The sequence below is a fragment of the Amblyomma maculatum genome, chromosome 2 (genome assembly GCF_055883805.1).
Source record: "Amblyomma maculatum isolate TAMU_Amacu chromosome 2, ASM5588380v1, whole genome shotgun sequence".
NCBI lineage: Eukaryota > Metazoa > Arthropoda > Arachnida > Ixodida > Ixodidae > Amblyomma > Amblyomma maculatum.
The window spans coordinates 12,410,395-12,430,228 of NC_139345.1; the positions used below are offsets into that span (position 1 = coordinate 12,410,395).

Below are 19,834 nucleotides of genomic sequence, written 5' to 3' on the forward strand. Positions count from 1 at the left end.
TGTACCTTGTCGTCCGGTCCACGCTTATGTATTAGGTGACAGCTGCGGTATATTTCCAAATTAGTCGTCTCGTTGCTATGAGCTTGCTGTTTGTTTTCATCAAGTACATCTTGAGCATATTAATTGTTTTTCTTTTAAGTTTTGAGTCAGAGTTACTGTATGCTTCTGACAATCTAGAACTGCGTGTGTTATCGCCGGTGTGGGAAGGGTAGGGTGCGTAAGTCATGTAGTTCAAAATTGTTGATTGTCCGCCTTTCGTCAAAATTGTTAGATTGTCCGCCTTTCGTAATTGGACGCAAACATACGCTACAAAGAAAGCACCGGGCCGTTTAGCTGCTTCCAGTGCTAAATCCGACCCTCTGAAGTTGAAACTGTAGCTCTTCAAAAACCTCGGTGCCTAAGAATACCGGCCCATTTTGCAAGAAAACAACCATTAGATGAATTTCAGTACAGGTGCGGACAGAAGTGAACGGAGCGGCCAGCCCAAGATTAATAGATAGATAAGGCTGAACCCTTTGAATCGGGCGCGCCTAACCGTGAATAGTAATATAATTTGTACCTATTCTTGCCTTGATTTCAGCCACTAGTCAGCTAACCTGCATTTGGTTATTTCTATCCTTTCAAAGTCTTTTTCCTCCACTATCCTTAAACCCCAATGCTTTGGCTAACTATGCCCTGTTGCCTTGAAATATAGGGCGTTGCCTTGAACTATAGGGCGTTGCCTTGAACTATAGGCAAAATGGACTACACGGATATGGTGTAGAGATAGAGCACCAGACCGCAAGCTGGCACCTAGCGAGGCGTCTGCGCACCTTGTGGTAGGGCCATCGAACCTAACCCAGGCAGAGGCAGCCAAGGTTGCCCTGCCTGGGGAGGGACTGAGTCTGGAGCCCCCAAGATCTCCCCTACCAGAGGGAGGACTAGGTCTCATTCATCCATGGTCTCTCAAGTTCGCAACAGACCTCCAGCACCTCCGAGACCATGCGCTTCACTCCCTCTGTGGTTGTAGGGCAGGGGAAGCCTCTGAAATTAAATACCTAGCTTCCTTTATTCCCTAACAAATCTCTACAGCTCACATCATGCAGTGGGACTGCAGAGATTTGCTGAGAAATTATGCAGATGTCACAGATATACATAAATCAATATCACCCATAGCATTTTGCCTACAGGAGACAAACCTTGGCCCACAGAACACAAATATTCTCATACATAAAACCTTCCGGCAAGATTGAGTGCAGGCTCGCTGACTTTCAGGAGGGGTCGCTGTCATAACACAAAGCGACGTCCCTGCAAGGAAGGTACCCTTAAAAACAAGCTTCGAAGCTGTTCCAATAAACATAATTACCCTTAAAGCCATAGCTGTTTGTTCCTTATACTTGCCACCAGATCTCGCAGTTACTATGCATGATTTAGAACTTGCTAAACAGCTATCGTAGCCTTGTGTGATAGTTGATCTTTACCTTCTAGGGGAGTGAACGCACAGACAGCAGAGGACAGATTTTTGAAAACTTTATATTCACTAATAACATGTGCCTCATGAATGCAGGAAAATTTACGTACGGCTGTCCGAGTTCAGGAAAAATGAGCTGCCTGAATTTTGCCTTTGTCACCATCTATTTTCAGAGATTTTAATTGGTATGTTAATGATAACCTTAGGGGAAGTGATCAACTACCCATAATTTTAAAATTGTTTTCTACACATATCATTTCAAAAAGACCTCGACACTGGAAAATATATCTTGCAGACTGGCCGCGTTTTAGAATGAATGCCTCCCTAGAGAGAAAGAATATTCAAAGGAGCTGAACACATACAAAATAAACAAGTTTACAGCTTTCATAATATCAGCAGCAACACTAGCCCGCCCGCAAACATCAGGGCACACACACACACACTTTAAGGAGGCTAAGGCCAGGGCCTGCTACATTCTAAGGAATGCAGAGAAAAACTCATGACGAGAATATGTATTTTCTATGAACAGTTCACTGACTTCAAAGAAAATATGGGAACATGTCCTTAAATTCACTGGGGATCATACCCCCTTCACAATTCCAATGTTGACGCAGGCATCATTTGAATAGCAGGCCAATATTTTGGGTGAACATTTTGCAGAAATGTCAAGTTCATCTAACTACATGCACAAATTCTAAAAACACAACAGTAGCAGGAAAACAAACATTCCTCCGGAGCAGGTTTACATGAGGACAACCAGCCTTTCACAATACAGGAACTCATGGAAAAAAAGACAGCACCGAGATCTAACAATGTGCACTGTGCAATGCTTGCCCATTTCTCTCAGGCTGCCACAGAGGCACTCTTGGCATTTTTAACAAAATATGGACCACTGGGAAAGTACCGGAGGCTTGGAAAACAGCCATAATAGTACCTTTTCGGCAAACCATCAACAGGTCCAAGCAGTTGCAGACCAATAGCGCTCATCAGTTGCATCTCAAAATCCTTCAAAAACATTGTAAACATCGAACTCACCTTTTTTCCAGAAGCTCGCCAACTTCCGGATAGATATCAATGTCTTTAAAAAAGCATGCTCGACCACCAATCACCTTGTCTGCTTCAAATACAATCCAGGAAGCGTTTATCCACACGCAGCATTGTACTTTGACCTAAAGAGGGCCTGAAGATACCACGTAGATGTTTGGTATCCTCTGTGACCTAGCAGGCCTAGGTATCCACGGCAGGTTGCTGAACTGCTTGAGTGACTTCCCGGCTGACGAACGTTCAGAGTCTGTTTAGGTACAAATTCTTCTATAGCATTCACCCAAGTGAACGGCATATCCCAAAGGTACATCCTGAGCATAACACACTTTATAGTAAAAATAAATTCTTTAGCAAAAGTAATCCCCAAGTCCATAATGTATTCTACTTGTGTTGATGATCTGCAGATAGCATGCACCTCTTCCAGTATATCTGCCTATGAGAGGCAAATACACTTTTCATTAAACAAACCCACTGCGTGGGCAGACAAGAATGGATGACAAAAAAATATGTACCTGTCCTGTTCTTACTGAGAGGAGGCTTACAGATAGATCTCACACTACACTTGAACCAAACTGCACTACCAGTGAAATAAGAGCACAAAAGTTTAGGCGTTACATCTTACAAAAAGCCCCACTGGGACACTGACATGAATGACATCTTTACCCCACATAAAGTCTCAAGAAGAATGCTAACTGAGCCTTTAGCATCCTAAATGTGCTCCCACAAAAATGAGGGGGAGGGGGGGTCTAATTGAGCATGCCTTTTGCAAATTTGTCGCTCTGTGGTACACTCCAAGTTATACTATGGATGCATAATATACAATTCAGCAAGACCATCCTACTTGAAACGACTGGACCCCATTCATAATCTTAGTCTGGGCCTATCATCTGGAGCATAGAGAGCATCCACTGTAGTCAGTCTTTACGTTGAAACAAATGCGCCTCTGCTAGAGGATCGAAGAACCGCACCGACATGCACATACGCTCTAAAAGTCTGTTCCCTCCCAAAACATCTCTGCCATTCCACTGTCACCAAGTGTCCATCGAAAACATTCTACAACAAGCCATATTTTTTCGTGCCATTGATACTCCACTTTGACGATAAATTCTAAGGGTTAGTCATGCAAGATGCTCTACATAATGCAGCAAAATATGATCCTCTGCCTATGGTACAACCTCCCTGCAGTTTGTGTCTTCGCATTGACACATTTATAGTAAAACAAACACCACAGGAGCACATATTGCAAGAATTCTTCGCACTACAAGAAAAGCATGGCACTTACACTGAATTTGACATGATGGCTCAAAAACAGAAATGGAGGTTTGAAGTGCAATAGTGCAAGGCAAAAGTAAAAAAAGGATTAGACTACTATAGTGCGCCTTGGCTTTCACTGCCGACTGTTGCGTTGTATGTGCTGCTGGAGAGCAGATACTCGGAGAAAATCCAAAGCAGTATTTACACCAATTCTTTGGGCATGCTCTTAGCCTTGCAACCAAAAAATGCTGAACCCTTATTAAGAAACATCATGCACTTGCTCATCAGCCTAACTGGCTATAGCCCAAGCACAACCACATTACATGACAATGCATGGAGCCTCAGCTCAAACTGGGCTGGACTCTATGCCTTTTGGGGGGGAGGATATCATACTAGAAAAACTGGCCACCCTGCATACTGCGTGGTGTTGTCGATGATATCGGAGTCATGGAAGAACGCTAATGCTAATTCGTAAGCAGGGAGACTCTAAGGACTTGAAAAATTGCAGGCCAATCAGCTTGCTATCTGTTACATATAAGGATATCGGGTGTTTATAAGATAATCGCTTTACCTTATCGTCACTTTATGGTTTCACTTCTATGTTGAAGACTTACCGCTCTTAATGATTGTCCTGATCACTGTGCCTTGTTTTTACATGTCTCTGTAATATACCCCCCTGCTGTAATGCCCTCTGGGTGCAATGTAGGTAGATGAATAAATGAATCAGGACAATCTTAGACTTCAATCAAGCAAAAGGTCAAGCAGGTTTTCGGAAAGGGTACTCTACTATTGATCATATCCATACCAACCAGGTGATAGAAAAATGCTCAGAATATAACCAGCCCTTATACATAGCATTCATTGATTACGAAAACCTCTGCAGTCATACAGGCATTGCAAAATTAGGGTGTAGATGAGCTGTACATGAAAGTACTGAAAGATATCTATAGTGGCTGCACAGCAACCATAGTTCTGCATAAAGAAAGTGACAAAATTCCCATAAAAAAAGGTGTTAGGCAAGGAGACACGATCTCTCTAGTACTATTCACAGCTTGCTTAGAGGAAGTATTCAGAGACTTGGAATGGGAGCAGTTAGGGATAAGGGTCGATGGAGAATACTTCGGTAATTTGCGTTTTGCTGATGACATTGCCTTGCTAAGTGACTCTGTGGATGAACTGCTAAGAATGATTGATGACCTAGAAAGGAAAAGCAGAAGGTAGGTGTAGGGCCGTGCTCGAGGCTAATCATTTGCAGGTGCGCGTCTCTGCATGCCGCCGCCACCCGCCTGTTTGCTTCTTGTATTGTGGACGTGGTCCCCCTTCTACAAGCGTGCCGCATGTGGGGAAAGCCGACCGGAATGTCGGCGCCGGATTTGCGGGACTGTTTTAGCCCGAAGGTCATTCATGGGGAGAGGCGCAGCGGAACATGCTGCCGGGTGCTCGCATGTATGGCACCCTTCGTACTGGCCGGTAACGAGCACCCAAATGACCCTTAAACCTTTTTTTTTACACTGTGACTTTGAGCAGTGCGAAAGGCACTCTTTTATCCTGCGACAAAGAGCGCCCGAAGAAGCTCTCAGGATTTGACTCGGGCATTGTTTTCAGAGCGGGCAAACCAGAAGCTCCCCTTTAATCCGGCGCCGGGCCTTCAGCATGGCGGCTGGTTGATCTTTCCCTTTCCGTGTCGTTGCTCGTGGTAGTAAACACGGGTGGCGCGGGGCAATGCACTGTGGAAAGGATTTAGCCAGCAGCGGCAACGTGGACGGGGCAGCGGTGTGCGGGAGACAAGTGGGAAGGAAGTCTCCCGAGAGGAGAGGGTTCGACACCCTCACCGGAGAAATTTTGCCGTGCTCTTTGTTTGTTGTAATTTGTATTGCTAATGGGGCCCTGGGTTAGAGGCTAAGGCCAACCCACGGGGCTGTGCCCATCTAGCATATTTCATTATTGGACAGTTGATGTGTGGGGCTGGCCTCTGAAAATGACCGCCCCTATTTCTTTGTTTTGTGAAGGTGTAAAACTGGATGTGATCCAAGAGAGTTCAGTCTAGTCTGAGCTGGGGCTCCATGCGTAGGCATGTAACGCGGCTGTTCTGCTTAGGCTCTAACCAGTTAGGTCGAACAGTAAAGTAGCGCAGAGTGTTCTTTTTGTAAATTCATTTAAACTTCCAGTTTTACTCTCTGTATATATATATGTCATGCTGTAAATATACTCTACCATCACCTTCAAGTACGCCTCCTGGTCTTTTCCACGCCGAACTACATAACAGGAAGGGTTTAAAGAACCTTCCAAAGAGGAAAGAACAACATAAATCTACTGTAGGCTTGAAAATCAATATGCGGTAATGTTCAACAGCCTCGGGAAGAAACAGCAGTTTCTGCTAGGCAGCGAAGCGCTGGAAATGGTAGGCGAATATGTCTGCTTAGGACAGGTAGTGACCGCAGATCCAGAATATGAAAGGGAAATAACTAGGAGAATAAGATTGGGATGGAGTGCATTTGGCAAGTATTTGCGGATTGTGACTAGCAGCTTAAGTATACAACATTTGCATCTTGCCTGCACTCTCCTATGGGGCTGAAACGTGGAAGCTAAGGATAAGGGTTCTACTTAGATTGAGGACAACGCAGAGGGCAACGGAGGGAAAAATCGTAGATGCAACGTTGATAGGAAGCGCGCAGAATGGGTCAGAGAAATAACGAGTTAATGACATTCTAGTGGAAATCAAGCAGAAGAAATAGGCATGGGCAGGACATGTAGTGTGAAGAGAGGACAACCAATGGTCGCTTAGGGCGACAAATCGAATTCCAAGGGAAGGACAGCGCAGCAGGGGCCGGCAGAAAGTTATGTGGGCAAGTGAGGTGAAGAAGTTCGCAGGGGTCAAGTACAGGACTGGGTTAACTGGAGGAGTATGGGAGAGGCCTTTGCCGTGCAGTGGGTATAGTCTGGCTAATAATAAGCCCTCGTGGCGGCACAGGCGGATGAGTGCCTCCTCGAAAACTGCCTCTGACGGAATGGGACCCGCAATGACGGCGGTCCGAGATCCTCCCTGTTCTGCCCCACGCACAATGCATGCGAGAGGATGCTGCTGCCACAGTAGAGGAAACAGCTTGGGCAGGTGCCAGCAGCATGCAAAGGCACGCATCTGGAAGTGAGCGGCGGTGAGAGGTGGCCCTACAACCTGTTTGCTGAACTTATGTGTGAGATAGTGGTAGCAAGCATACCGCAGGAGGCAAGTGCAGTGTCCCACGATAAGACTGAGTTATATGGCTACAGTGTACACCAACCTCCAGGGTATATACAGTGGAGGCACTATGACTGGGGGGGTAGCCAGCAGCATGAGTTTAATATTTTCTAGTTCTGAACAGTGACTACAATGACTGTATAGTAGGGTTCAAGGAAACAGGCCATTTGCATGCAGTTAGTAAGGTCACTGTGCATAGTAATACAAATTAGGTGTCAATTTGGGCGTAGTGTTAATCCAAGAAAACAGTTTAGCTCCCGGGCTGCTAATTACTCATTTAACTTTGCGTTCAGTTGGAATGCGACCGACCAATCTAATTGGGCTACTGCTATGCCCTTAAAGCACAGTACTCTTTCTCATGGATGGCCAAGGAACAATGCTTGCAAGTTTTTTACCTTATATAACCATATATATTATGCAGTAAACCATACTTCAGGGATGCCTAATTGACAGATGCATTGCAGTATGGCATCCTTGAAATCTTGAGTACATAGGCAAATAGGCAAATGTAGTAGACAAGAAATTGTAGAGGATATCGTCCCAGTCTGCATAGTATCTCTGATGATAATAAAAGAATAAGTAAATTCAAAGAGTTGCCCATAAATCTACCCTCGCTTCCACTATAATAACCCGCCCTTAATATTGCTGTGTTACATTGACAGAACCAGGTTAATTGGAAAAACATGGAAGAGGCCTTCACCCGGCAGTGGATATAGTCAGGCTGATGATGATGCTGATGATGACATTGACAGGTCCTGACATTCTTAAAATGTGCATTTAGTTCATCTTCAGTTTTGTATCAAAGTGTGTGATACCTTTTTCAGGGCCCCCTTTTCACTGGCATCCGCAATCGACCAGCTATATGAAAGGTTGGGACCAAGTCGTCAACAGCTGATCGATCTCCAGCAACGAGCGTTGGAGCATGTCTCAGATGTCTTGGAAAAGATTCGAGCTGTGGATTCAGTGTGAGCATTTCTTTCTTTGTTTGCTTGCTGTCTGTGTGATTTGGCTCGCTTTTCTCTGAAAATTATGTATGGAGCCTACAGAAAGAAGTGAAGACAGTGTCGCGAGTACGGGTACCCACGGAGATGTCAGAGAGAATCACACGACTTAGTCTCTTTGCTTTTTGTAGCGCAAGCTACTCCCGACAGAGCTACTCTGTATTCCTAAGTTCAGACTGTGCTCCGGCGCATCTTAGGATAGCGGGGTTTTAGCTGTTGCTGGCGTCTACAACGGCCGTCCCATGTCGAGGCTAGGGCTACGAGACTTAGGACAGCGGGCAGCTGTCATTGGCGTCTGCAGCGCCGACTCCGACGACGAGACTTAGGACAGCGGAGAGCTGTCGCTAGCGTCTTCGCCAACGGCACGTTCGGGCGCTTCGGGAGGAGGTCAGGGTCAACCCAAGACTCTCGCTCCCGGACAAGGTTTTCTTGGCCTCGTTTTCTGGTTCTCTTTATACCCCCTTCAGTGCCGAGGGCGTGAGAAGGGGTACGCCCTGCAAAGCGAGGGACGCTGCTTCCTTGCGTAGCCTTTCGTCCTTTCTATACTTTTGATTCCCTTTCGGCTGTCCCTGACTCCCTGCACCCTCTGTCGGGATGAGCAGCAAGTGTGTTTCTTTATTTTCGTCCACAACTCCCAGGTGGCGTGTGCCACGTAACAACAGCATGTTCTCTGGCCATAAAGAAAAATTAATTATGGACACGCAATCACTGTATATCTTCGTTTCTGGATCTGTTAGTGGCAAACACTGGTTCTTAGCAACACTTCGGACCTTCAACACTTTTCGTGCAGGTATGAACAAAATTAGAAATTACATGCTCAACCTTCATTTCTGTCTGTACATACAGCAAAAGTTTCCATTTGGCAGCCTTCGCACCTCGGTCATTGAGAAAACCACAGAGTTCATTCTTTGCAGACAGGGCTGAGGCTCTGCAGTGTAAATGCCCGCTCAAGGAGAAATGGAAGCCTATGATACCACAAATTTTAATAACTTCGTTAATGCGAATTCATTTAATATGCCTATTATTACACTTTCTTTGTGACATGAAATTCTCGGTTGAATTGCAAACTGAGAGGATACTCTGTTTCTATCGATGTTGTAGCTGCTAGCTTCACTGTAATGGGGGAAAATTAGTTTCGTTTTGGTATTTTTGCCTCGTTTGCTTAAAGGACGACAGGTGCGTAATTTCAGTTGCATGTTTTCTTCTTTCTAATAATGCATTGAATATTAGAATGCCTGTGTCACAACATGATAGATGGCTATGAACCTTTAATGTAGAATATAGAATTTAACTCTCTTTCGTGATGTTCTGGCTTTAGTTTCATCACCTGAACGATGGCTAACATGTAATATTTGTCTGTCACATGAAGCATAGAAAAATCTGCAGTGCAACTGCTGATATATCACTTGTTGTCATTCCTGCTTTTGGTTCAGCAGGCTCAGTTAAGCATTGCAAGGAATTAAAACTGCAGTTTCTTCCTGCCTCGCATGACCTAAACGCACAGTATACACAGCTATCATTCAGCTATTGAAACGGACAGAATAATGAAGAATTTCAATCTTATATTACTTATCTGTCTCAGCGAAACACCACTGGATGTACAGTAATGTCTAATGCATCGTTTGAAAAGAGGCAGCATGCATGCAAGCATTTGGTGTTTTAAATGGAAATTCTAGTGGTTTTTTAGCCGTTTTGAGTTGATGACTACTTCGGGTTTGAGAACCTTCTTTAATGCACACAGTATAGCATTTTCAAAAACAACAACAAACTAATTTTAAAATGGTGAAAAAGACAAATCCGAAACCGAAAATATGACACCGAAACCACAGAAGCTTCTTAGTGTGGCATCAGCCATGACATCATGGGTTGGTTCTCCAAGCTGGGTGGTCCCTTGCATATTGGAATTACCAATGGGCTGTGCACCTCTGTTGAATTGTGTGATAGAGCAGAAAGCAGCTTTTCAGAGACTATGCAATGATTCTTGAGTTGCTGGTGGACCGTACATGAAGGGCAGCCAGATTGCCCTTCATGTACGGTCCACCAGCACGAGAGCCAGCTTAGTGGCATGATTTGCTGCGTCATCAGCTATTTAGAGGCAACCTGGGCTCAGAGAAGTGCTCATGTCATTTTTAACTTATTATTTACAGTGTACCCTGCAGTGCCAAGGCATTAGAGCAGGGGAGTGTGATTCACAGGTTATACAAAACAAAAAGTGCGAACAGATGTTGTGAACAGAAACAAACAAGTATAGTGGAACTAGATCTTGTTCACTAAGTAAACAAGAGTGTTGCTACTGGTGCCCGCCACATGCGCGGGAAGCGCATTCCATTCAGTGATTGGTGTTGAGGAAAAGCAGAGATTTTCATGGTCCCTTTTGGCTGAAGAGGAAGGGGGGGGGGGGGGGTGAATATATTTTTGTCAGGTTATAATATATTGCCACCTAGCGTTGCCAGGTGGCACATGACTGAGTGAGGAGTGAAGGACGACGAAGTGGCGCTTACGCTTTTGCATCTGTGCTGCTTGCTGCCATTGTGTCTGGGCTAAACCCCTGTCATAAAAACTATCCTTGGTATCCCGAATCACTGTGTATGTGACGCTATGGAGTGCATGAGCTTTAGCCTACTTTCTTTTTTTGCCTCTCCAATCGTTCTAGTCCTATGGTATTTTTCATGTGAGTGACGCTAGCCTCTCTTGAATATTGCTTTGATATGAACCTGGCTGCCCGTTTTTGTTTGTCTTCTAATTTATGGATAAGATAGCGTTGGTGGGGATCTTGTAAGATGCCAGCGTACTCCAAGTGTGGCCTTACCAGCACCTTATAAGCTGTAAGTTTTAGTTTGTGGGCAGCACTATGAATTGTCTGGATGACTAAGTTAAGAATTCCACTTGTTTTATTTATTCTATGAATGTATTGATTGAATGTGAGATCATTAGTGAGAGTCATCTATATATATATATATATATATATATATATATATATATATATATATATATATATATATATATATATATTTGTTTAGCTGGCATTGGTGAATTTCACATTGTGACTCATGTACTGCTATACACTATTGTCTCGTGCACCATTACAAAGAAAAAAAACTCCGCATCCAAAATTTTTTATGTCTCTACACCTTTAACTCTTTTGTGGGTCCGATGTGCAGACTTTCTGGTGTAATGCACGTACACACACTTTGTTCAGAGTTCAAGGTTACACGGGCCTAGCAAAGGCAGTTGCTACTCACTGGGTACTCTTTCTGTACTTATTTCTTGAAAAAAAAAAAAAGTGCTTGTTCAAGATGCACATTTCTTCAGTAACTTTTGTAGTGTAATTTGTGCTCCCGAGAACCTGCTAACCTATCTGTTGGTGTTAACTGAAAAAGGGACTGAAGGGAGGGGGGGGGGGTGCATTTATTTTGTCATTAGAACCCCCCTTCATTTTTTTTTTTCCAGCCCTATGCAGAATGGATTCGCCGTACCAAAGACTCCAGGGCGTAAGCAGAAAGCGACTCGTAACACACGCAAGACATCCCTTTCTAAAGCGTAAGTCTACTACCACTGTGTTTTGATGTTTGACATTAATATTGCAGTGCTTTGTTGGTACAATCTCTTTAAGGAGATATGTGCGTGAAAGAATGGTTTTCATCAAAAAATATCACTTTTTAGTCCTGCTTGTTTTATTATCTTAAGGCCTTCCTATTTGATGTCCACCAACCCCAGCCTTTAATGTAGATGAGAAGTGATAAAAAATATGCATTGTGAATATGTGAGGTGACGCACCAATGGGCAGAACTGAGCTGCTCTTATGACTGCTACGAATTTCAAACACAATGTCTACCACTTGCAGGCAGGTAAAAAAGAGCTTTTTTGCATTTGGTATGTCCCACAACAGTTAAAAAAATATAGAAACAAGCTTTTCCTGTCCCCAAAAGCTGCACACCCACTCTCAAAAATGCCGCCACCATTGGCTCAAAGCTGTCCTGTGTGGTCGAGTTGCCACGCTGCGGTTCACTCGGGGACACACAGGCTTCGAGCAAGTTTTGGAGAAGCTAGGTGTCCTACCTTCTTTGGAATACAATTTAACGAGTAATGCGCATGGAAACACGGTACTTTGCAGCTCCTTAGGCTGCATTTTCCCATGTTTGCTTAAAGAAAGCGTCCAATTCACTCATTATGTTTTTTGAAATTTTAAAAACCCCTTTTTCTTTGTTACTTATTTTCAAGCAGCCTTACTGCTTGTGCAGGAAATTACTTCACGTGCCAATGTTATATCATTATGAAATTTTTTTAAGGACGTTTTTAGCAGTAAAGCCTTGCTGATACATTTTTTTTTAAATTCTGTGGGGAAAACGTATGATCCGAATTACCTAATATTAAAAAAATTAACTGCTTTAGCTCTCGCAGAATTTGGAGTGCATTTGTATTTTCCTATGCACTGAATAGAATTCGAAACAGATCTGATTCGTAGAAGGAATGACGAGCTGGGATCTCCTCTTTGGTTCTTTTTTTTCGGATGCTTTGCCTCCTTACACTAGTGACCTGTGGAGAAGCCATCGCAATGGCTTACAGTCGCCGCATTCTTGCTGATACCCCGCATAATGACCCCCCCCCCCCCCCCCCCCCCCCCGCCCCCTTTTTTTTTTTCCCAGTGAGAATGAAAAAAACAGATGCTAAAAAAAGCGTCTGTGCCGCGTCTTTATGTTTCGCGCCGTTATCGTCGCATTCACGGCAAACTTCTTGGCACTGTGCCAAGATGCTGCACAGCGATAACATCACGGTGTGTTTTACCTTTTCACGTTACCTGTAGCAGGGAAACAAAAGGGGGGGGGTGCAGTGTGGCAGCGCTCGCTTGGTTGTACAGGCTTCGTTTTCACTTCATCTTTGGAGCACGGGATATAGGGAACCCAAGCTCAAGTTTTGCCACTGCGACGGCAGCGCCGCATTCCTGGCATGGTGGTAAAACGTGAAACGATGGGACGCCGCCGGAGCAGACGCTCCGCTAGCTTCCTGTGCATGCGTGTACTTGTGCGGCGATAGAGTTGCGCCTGGCGGTTATTTGGTGATACAAAAACGCTTCCGCTGATGCGAAACGGAGGTACTAAGTAGTATTGTGTCATGGGCACCCACAATAATAGGCGATACGCCAGAAGACTGGGCTTACGTGTGAAACTTTTGCAGATTCCTTTTTAAGCGTTTCCGCAAGACCTGTTTTCCAACCGCATGGCTGCATGCTGAGAAGTCTCGCGTTCGTTGTAGGAACGAAAAGAGAAATTTCTCCTTTCTCCGTAAACTCAGAAATGTTGACAGTTGACAAAGACTGCTTGGAGAAGCATCAAAAGAGTATACAAAGGTTTAACACTATGCATACAAAGTGAAGGGGATGGAGGATTTCCTGCTCTTCACTCCTCACGTCTCTTGTTTTGCCGGTTTTTTGTGCTCTCTTCCTGCTTTGCGAGTGCTCCGAAAGCAACCAAATCAACAGATATCCAGCGTGCGGCATCTGCGAACGAAACTCGTGTGAATGTGCCCTAAAGTACCCACACATATCTTTTCATTTTTAAAACAACCAAGAAAATATCTAGGATCAAGGTCTTCTTTCTTCTGGAAAGGGGGGGGGGGGGGGGGGAACATACCTTGCTGTGACGCTTTTGCAGATTTCCGCAAATTGTCCAATAAGTGAACCAATTATTATCACAGTGAAATCTCGGTGAGACGAATCTAGTTGATACAAATTGCGGGAGGATACGAATTTGCGAAATTCCTCGGCCAGAGTGCATTGTGTACAATGTGCAAAATTTCCGATGGTCCGAACACTCTCCTGCGCCACAACCGATGATACGATTGTGCGAACTGCAACTTTGAGCACTGCGCACCGCCCGTACATCGTTGACTCCGCGATCGCCAGCCGCGCTGTATGTACGCATCACAAGCAGTTCGCTGTGACGCGTGGTCCGCATCTAGCCGATGTTGCGATTTTCTGTCGAGCTCATGCCACAAAAAGCTTTCAGCGGCGCGCGGCCGACAAACCGCAGATGTGGCAATCACCGTAGCTGGCGGCGGCGGGTGCGTACGGACCGGACATCGCTGGCTCCGCGATCGCGAGCAGTTTGCGGCGCCGTGCGGCCCACATGTCGCCATCTCCAGTCGTGCTGTATGCACCGCGAGAAGTACGTAGAGGCGGGCAGATCGCACATCGCCGGCATCGCGATCGTTTTCCACGCCGCGAAAGGTATGCAGCGGCACGTAGCCGTGAGTAGTAGTCGGCGGCACACGCGGCGGCGAGCGCGTACAAGCCACACATCGTAGACTTCGCGACCGCTAGTGACGCTGTACGCTTTGTGAGCAGTCTGCGGCGCGCGCGGCTGGCACTTCGCCATCTCTTGTCGTGCTGTATGCGCTGCGACAAGTCGGCGGAGGCCTACGTCCCGCGTGTTGCCGACGTCGTGATCGCCTCTCGCGCTGTGTGCGCCGCGAGTGGCGAGCTATGACCGCGCGTTCGTAATAAACCTTCCCGGACGTAAACAGATCTGCGCGACTGCCTTTCCCATGCTTCTGCACACTTGTTTTCGTTCGTTTTTATGATACAAATTTTTTCGTGACCCCGTGAGATTCGTATCACCGAGGTTCTACTGTATATTAGTAATAATGAAAGTATGTTGCATGTGCAATACAAAAGTGATCCTAGCTATGGCTCGTTTGACACTACTCGCACGGAGCACCCCATTTGCATCGCAGGTTTCGTGAGTGCAAACCAAATATTATCATCAATGAAGCGCAACCATTTAATAAAAGCAGAAATAAAACACTAATGTAGTACAAACTTGGATTTCACCTGCCTTCCAAGCCTGCGAGCCGGTTGTGATGTCGTGTGCAGCACATGGAGCACTTGTGTGCTTTTGAGACTGCTAGCATTCGTGCCTTTGAAGAAGCACCTCCTTCGGACTTATATACTTAGTAATCTACTGCAAGATTTGCTTTACTAACGTCGTAATAACAAGAACAAAACCGTATATAGATCCCATGCTACAGGCCAGAACGATAGTCAATGAGCGAGCCGCTTTATTTCACAGTACTGATAATACTTTTCACCAATCATCAAGATGGCATGTCGCGATGCGTCTGCAGGGGTGAGTCAGGGCGCCTGCACATGCGAAAGAAAGCGCGTGGCTACGCTGCAAAGGCAGCGAGCTGAGCCGACGGCGCCTCAATGTTTGCTTTTCTGTCACAGATGGCGCTGCCCATCAGGAGCCGCAGTGCCGCGTAGCGATGCTTTGGGAGCCTATTGTAAATGCCTTTTGAAGTGAAGTGAACCATGCTCAAAGAGCCAGCGTCATGATTGGGACAGACCGCATGCTTTCGTTGATGACTTATGGTGAAAGGATGGACGACTGTCGCAAAAAAAAAAAAAAATATATATATATATATATATAGCGTCATTATTATAATTTTTTTTTTTACTGGGAATCCCGTAGCGCTCGTTTGACGGCATAGCCTTTCATGGACGTTGGCTGGGACCGCGCCAAAAGAAATAATTTTCCGTATTTCCTAATTAATGGGGGTCGAATTAACGAGTATTTAGCTGCAAGCTTCGGAGGTTGCACTGAAGAGAAGAGCAAAGCTGCCGTCGGGGCCGCCAACTCCTACCCTCTGGCGTCACCGGCAATTAACTGTGGCGGGGGAGCGCCGCTTGTCAGTTTTTCACGCCGCGAGCGCTCATGGGGTTATGTCCAGTTGATCGCTAGCGTATTATATGACCATAGTTTGTCGAAATTTCAAATGTAATAACCAGGAAATAGTGCTTTTCGGGAACGCATTAACTGGAAGAAAATTAGTGCGAATCTATGGGAGCTGTTTACAGGCAGGAACTAACACCAGAGTTGATAATAAAAATATTTCGTTCTGGAACATATGCCTTTAAAGGGTCTACCAAAGGCTGTCTAGAAAAATGGAAAAATGTACACAAGCAATAAATAGGTATTCCATCAGTCCTCCCCACAACACAAGAATTTTCAAGCTAGCTTTAATAACATCGAAGGCACCTGCAATGAAACATGATGCCCCTCCTCTCCCTGCTCAACTTGGCACATGCCAGCGAGCTAGAAAAAATAAACAAGTTACAACGTCACCTTACTATTCCCCATCCCACCCTCGTCGCGTGGAAACATCCAACTAATGGGTACACCCAGAATACCTAGTTGAAATCATCTTGGAGGGAGTGCGTGGGAGAAGTCACCCTAATCTGTTGCAAGCGGCCTCCAGGAGCACTTTTTAAATTGTATTGTATTTAATTTATAGGCACCTTGCAGTTTTTTTTGTATTTCACTCGATTGCTCACAAAGACCAGCTCTATGGATTTCTTGCATTAGATATTACCGCTATAAGTGTTTTAGGGCTCCTTTAATTGTGGTGCTGTAGCGCTCGTGGGCTTTCATAGTAGTTGCATGTGTCTGCTGTATCTTGACAGGGTCCTGTACTAGTAAAGTAGTTCATTGATTCGCTTTATTAATTGAGGAAACTGGGTGGAAGGGTTTTCAACACGTGTGGTACAGACAGGAAGGAAAAATAGGTAAACATTGTGGAGATACCAAGGGAGGCAGTTTGTTTTAATTGATAATTAATTTTCACTGCTAGGAATATTATTTTGGTTAACCTTTTTTGCTATGATATTACCATAGTCAGATTGGCAATTTATTTTGGTTAACTTCAGATTTTTTACTGCGTAATTAGTGCTATTATATTGACAAATGTGCCAGGCAGACAGATGCTGCTTTGCTTACTATATAAAAAAAAATGCCTGGTGTCGGCTTTTGCACACTGGCTGGTAACAACTAAGCCCACCATGTTGGTTCACTCAAAAAAAAAAAGAATGTGTAAATAGATTTGGTGAACCTTTGTGGGAAAGGTGAAATGCCAACGCACTCTTGTGTTCAGCAGCAACGCTGTGACACTTGCTGGAGTAACATATTCTCAGTTTTTTTATTTACTCTTTTTTCAATGTGCACAAAAGTTTGAATGAACACCAACAGCAATTTTCGAAAGGTATCATCGGTAAGCACTTTGATGTGTTTGCAGGTCACTTGGAAAGCAAAATTTTTCTTTCTGCACTGATTTTTCCCAATCCTTTGATAGAGGTGTGTGTGAATCCCAAACTTTGTTAGTTGCACGATGGATATGAAGAATAATAAATATTGCTTGCGAATATTTTCTAATATTTTTACATGTAAGTGCAGATATTTCAAAATAAAGACAAATTCTTTTCCACAGTTCTTTTACGCTGTTTCTTCTCCCTGAAAAGAAACAGAAACAGTAGTACTTAACTTTTTGCGACTGTAATCAGTCTAATTATTCTATACCAGTCATGCGCACCAGACCTTAACATTATTAACATTTTATTTTATTCATTAATGCTTTGTTTATGATTGTTTAAATACCAATTTCATTCAATTAAAAATGATTCATACCATAGTTTGACGTAGTGCTCGGACTGCGTTGTAATTGTAAGCAGCTCTAAGTATTGCAGATATCTTTTTACTGAAGGAGTTGCACACATGGCTGGTCACTTATCGATGGGCCAAGGTACAGGACAAAGCTGCCTGTGTTACAGCATTCCAAAATAGACACCGGAGTAACGACCTAAACTGCAGTGTGAGCAGGATCATTGCATCCTTGACCCATCCCACTCCCTGAAAACAAAGCACCCATTGAGGAATGTGACTCAAAATGCAGCACTTATGATGGCACATAGCTTGCTTAGCCCTCATGTATTCACTTCGCTGGACTTCAAGCCCTGTGCTGGGCCCAGGTGCTGTTGCAAACTGAAGGCGCAGTTATAAAATCTCTGCATTATATGCTCCAGCACATGTATTGCTCTTCACACGTTTCATTTGTGTGGGCTGCCTTCAAGGTGAACGTTATTGTAGTGTGCTTTTTTTTTTTTGCCCATCCATGCCCAGTTGTCTGCACTGTGACAGGACACAGTAACTTACCACCTGGTGTTGCACTCTGTTTTTTGATCCGCGAATGTGCAGTGGACACACCGATGGGGCTCCAGGCGACTGTCGTAATATTTATGCAAAGCCCAGTATTATTGGTTGCGGTCTTTGGCAGCCAGATATATTGAGAAGCGGCAAGTTAACTCATGCTACAAGTGCAAGACACTGTCATTCCAAAATGTTGCGATGTTTTGCTGTGAGTTTGGTTCGACAGGAAATTTAGAATGTCTGAACAGTTAAGAGGTTCAAATTGTTTGAATAATGGAATAGGTGAGACAAATATTTTCTCCTGATTTATACTGGTGTTGCCCAACGTGTAGTCAAGCTGCATGAAAGAGCTTTCAACACTTTATTGGAAAAGGGCGGCCTTGCGCCCTTAATGTACTCTAGTTACAAAATTTTATCGCTGGAGTAGTGGCATGCAGCCCATACTCAATATAGTGAACAGTGATGTTACGAAGTAATGTCAAATAACTCTTCTTGAATATTTTCCAAATATGCATTTTTAACATACACATGCAATTTATACTTTTTATGCTGAATGTGGTTAGCAGTAAAATACAGTAGATCCCAGATTATTGATGCTGTAACCAGGGTGTTTCTCAGGTCCTGTATCCCAGCCGGCTGGTTAGAACTAATGGAAAGTAGAAGCCATGGACAGGACAATGCCACGTTTCAACACAATGAAGTTTTTGTTCAAAGAAAAACCTGACATCGGTGGGCTGTAATCCCCATTGGCTTTTCAAAATGGTCTGTAACATCCCACCCCCACAGCTCATGGTGTGAAACTTGTTTTAGATGTATACTGATGCACAGTGCTGCTGAGAATGCTGTGCCAAAATGTTCTTCCAATTTGCGACTCCTATTTTAAAAAATTGCGGCAAGTCTAAGGTGAGGCACCCTGTACGTATCACTCATGGGCCTTTTCATTCTGGTCACTCTATACTTCGTTTTAGGCTTTTTATTTATGTTTGAACTCTTCTTCAACAGGGTGGCATCAAAGCGGCAAACTCGTTCAACAGCAAAGGGAGCCAAGAAGCGTAGTTCAACGAAGAAAGCGGTTTCAGACGAGAATTCTAGCAAATCATTGGAAGACCCGGAAAAAGAAAATGTTGATGTGCCACCCAAGACTGCAACCAAGGGTGCTCGTAAAAAGGGTGCACCTGTTATAAAAGTACAACCAGTAACGCCTCTTTCAGAGCACAGCCAGGGAAGTGCTCAACCTCAGGTCTGTATGGCTTCTATTTTGTAAGAATTGTGACCTTAGAGATCAGGTTTTAAAATTTGTTAAATGTAGCTGTATTCTAGGTTGCTGAATAATTCAAAGGTGCAGAATTGAGTATTCTGCATTAAAATAGAAGGCTTTGGTGGGTGTGCAGGTATTCTGCGTCACCATTTCAAACGCACGCTAGAAGTTGGTGTGACACCCAATGCGTAATTAGCAGAATGCATGCAAAGAAAAAAACCTTGAAGCAGCAGAGAAACATTCAGTTTAACTGGCCGGTTTACGATAACTCTTCAATTTTGTTAGGACTACTGCAAAAGCTAAATCAGCCTTCAAGGGACCAAAAAGAAGTGTTCAAATAATCCCCAAGTTTATATTGCCCAATGTCCCTAAAGAAGCAGCCGGGAATCGTTTGCATTATAGCAGTTTTGTCTAAGGAACGCTTGAAGTATAGTTCACCTCAGATGTGAACTAAGCTACGGCGACAACATTTTGCCGTTTAATCAAGTGCTGTACTTTGCGTATACTGTCTGAAAAGTTGATGAATTCAATTGATTAGAAATCATAAGTTTCTCTGCTGCCCTTTTTGCGGTGCAATACAGTACAATTAATGCGTATTCACATATGGCCCCA

The 19,834-nt window shown here is 44.3% G+C and overlaps 1 protein-coding gene across 2 annotated transcripts in view; it reads left to right on the forward strand.

Moving 5' to 3' along the window:
* LOC146197949 (uncharacterized) overlaps window positions 1-19,834 on the forward strand; it is a 53,086-nt gene that overhangs the window by 203 nt on the left and 33,049 nt on the right. For both annotated transcript variants that reach the window (XM_084593231.1, XM_084593232.1), the window contains exons 2-4: window positions 7,811-7,951; window positions 11,438-11,527; window positions 18,967-19,204. In XM_084593231.1, the coding sequence (XP_084449357.1) occupies window positions 7,811-7,951; window positions 11,438-11,527; window positions 18,967-19,204 (469 nt within the window). The remainder of the gene's footprint in view (window positions 1-7,810; window positions 7,952-11,437; window positions 11,528-18,966; window positions 19,205-19,834) is intronic.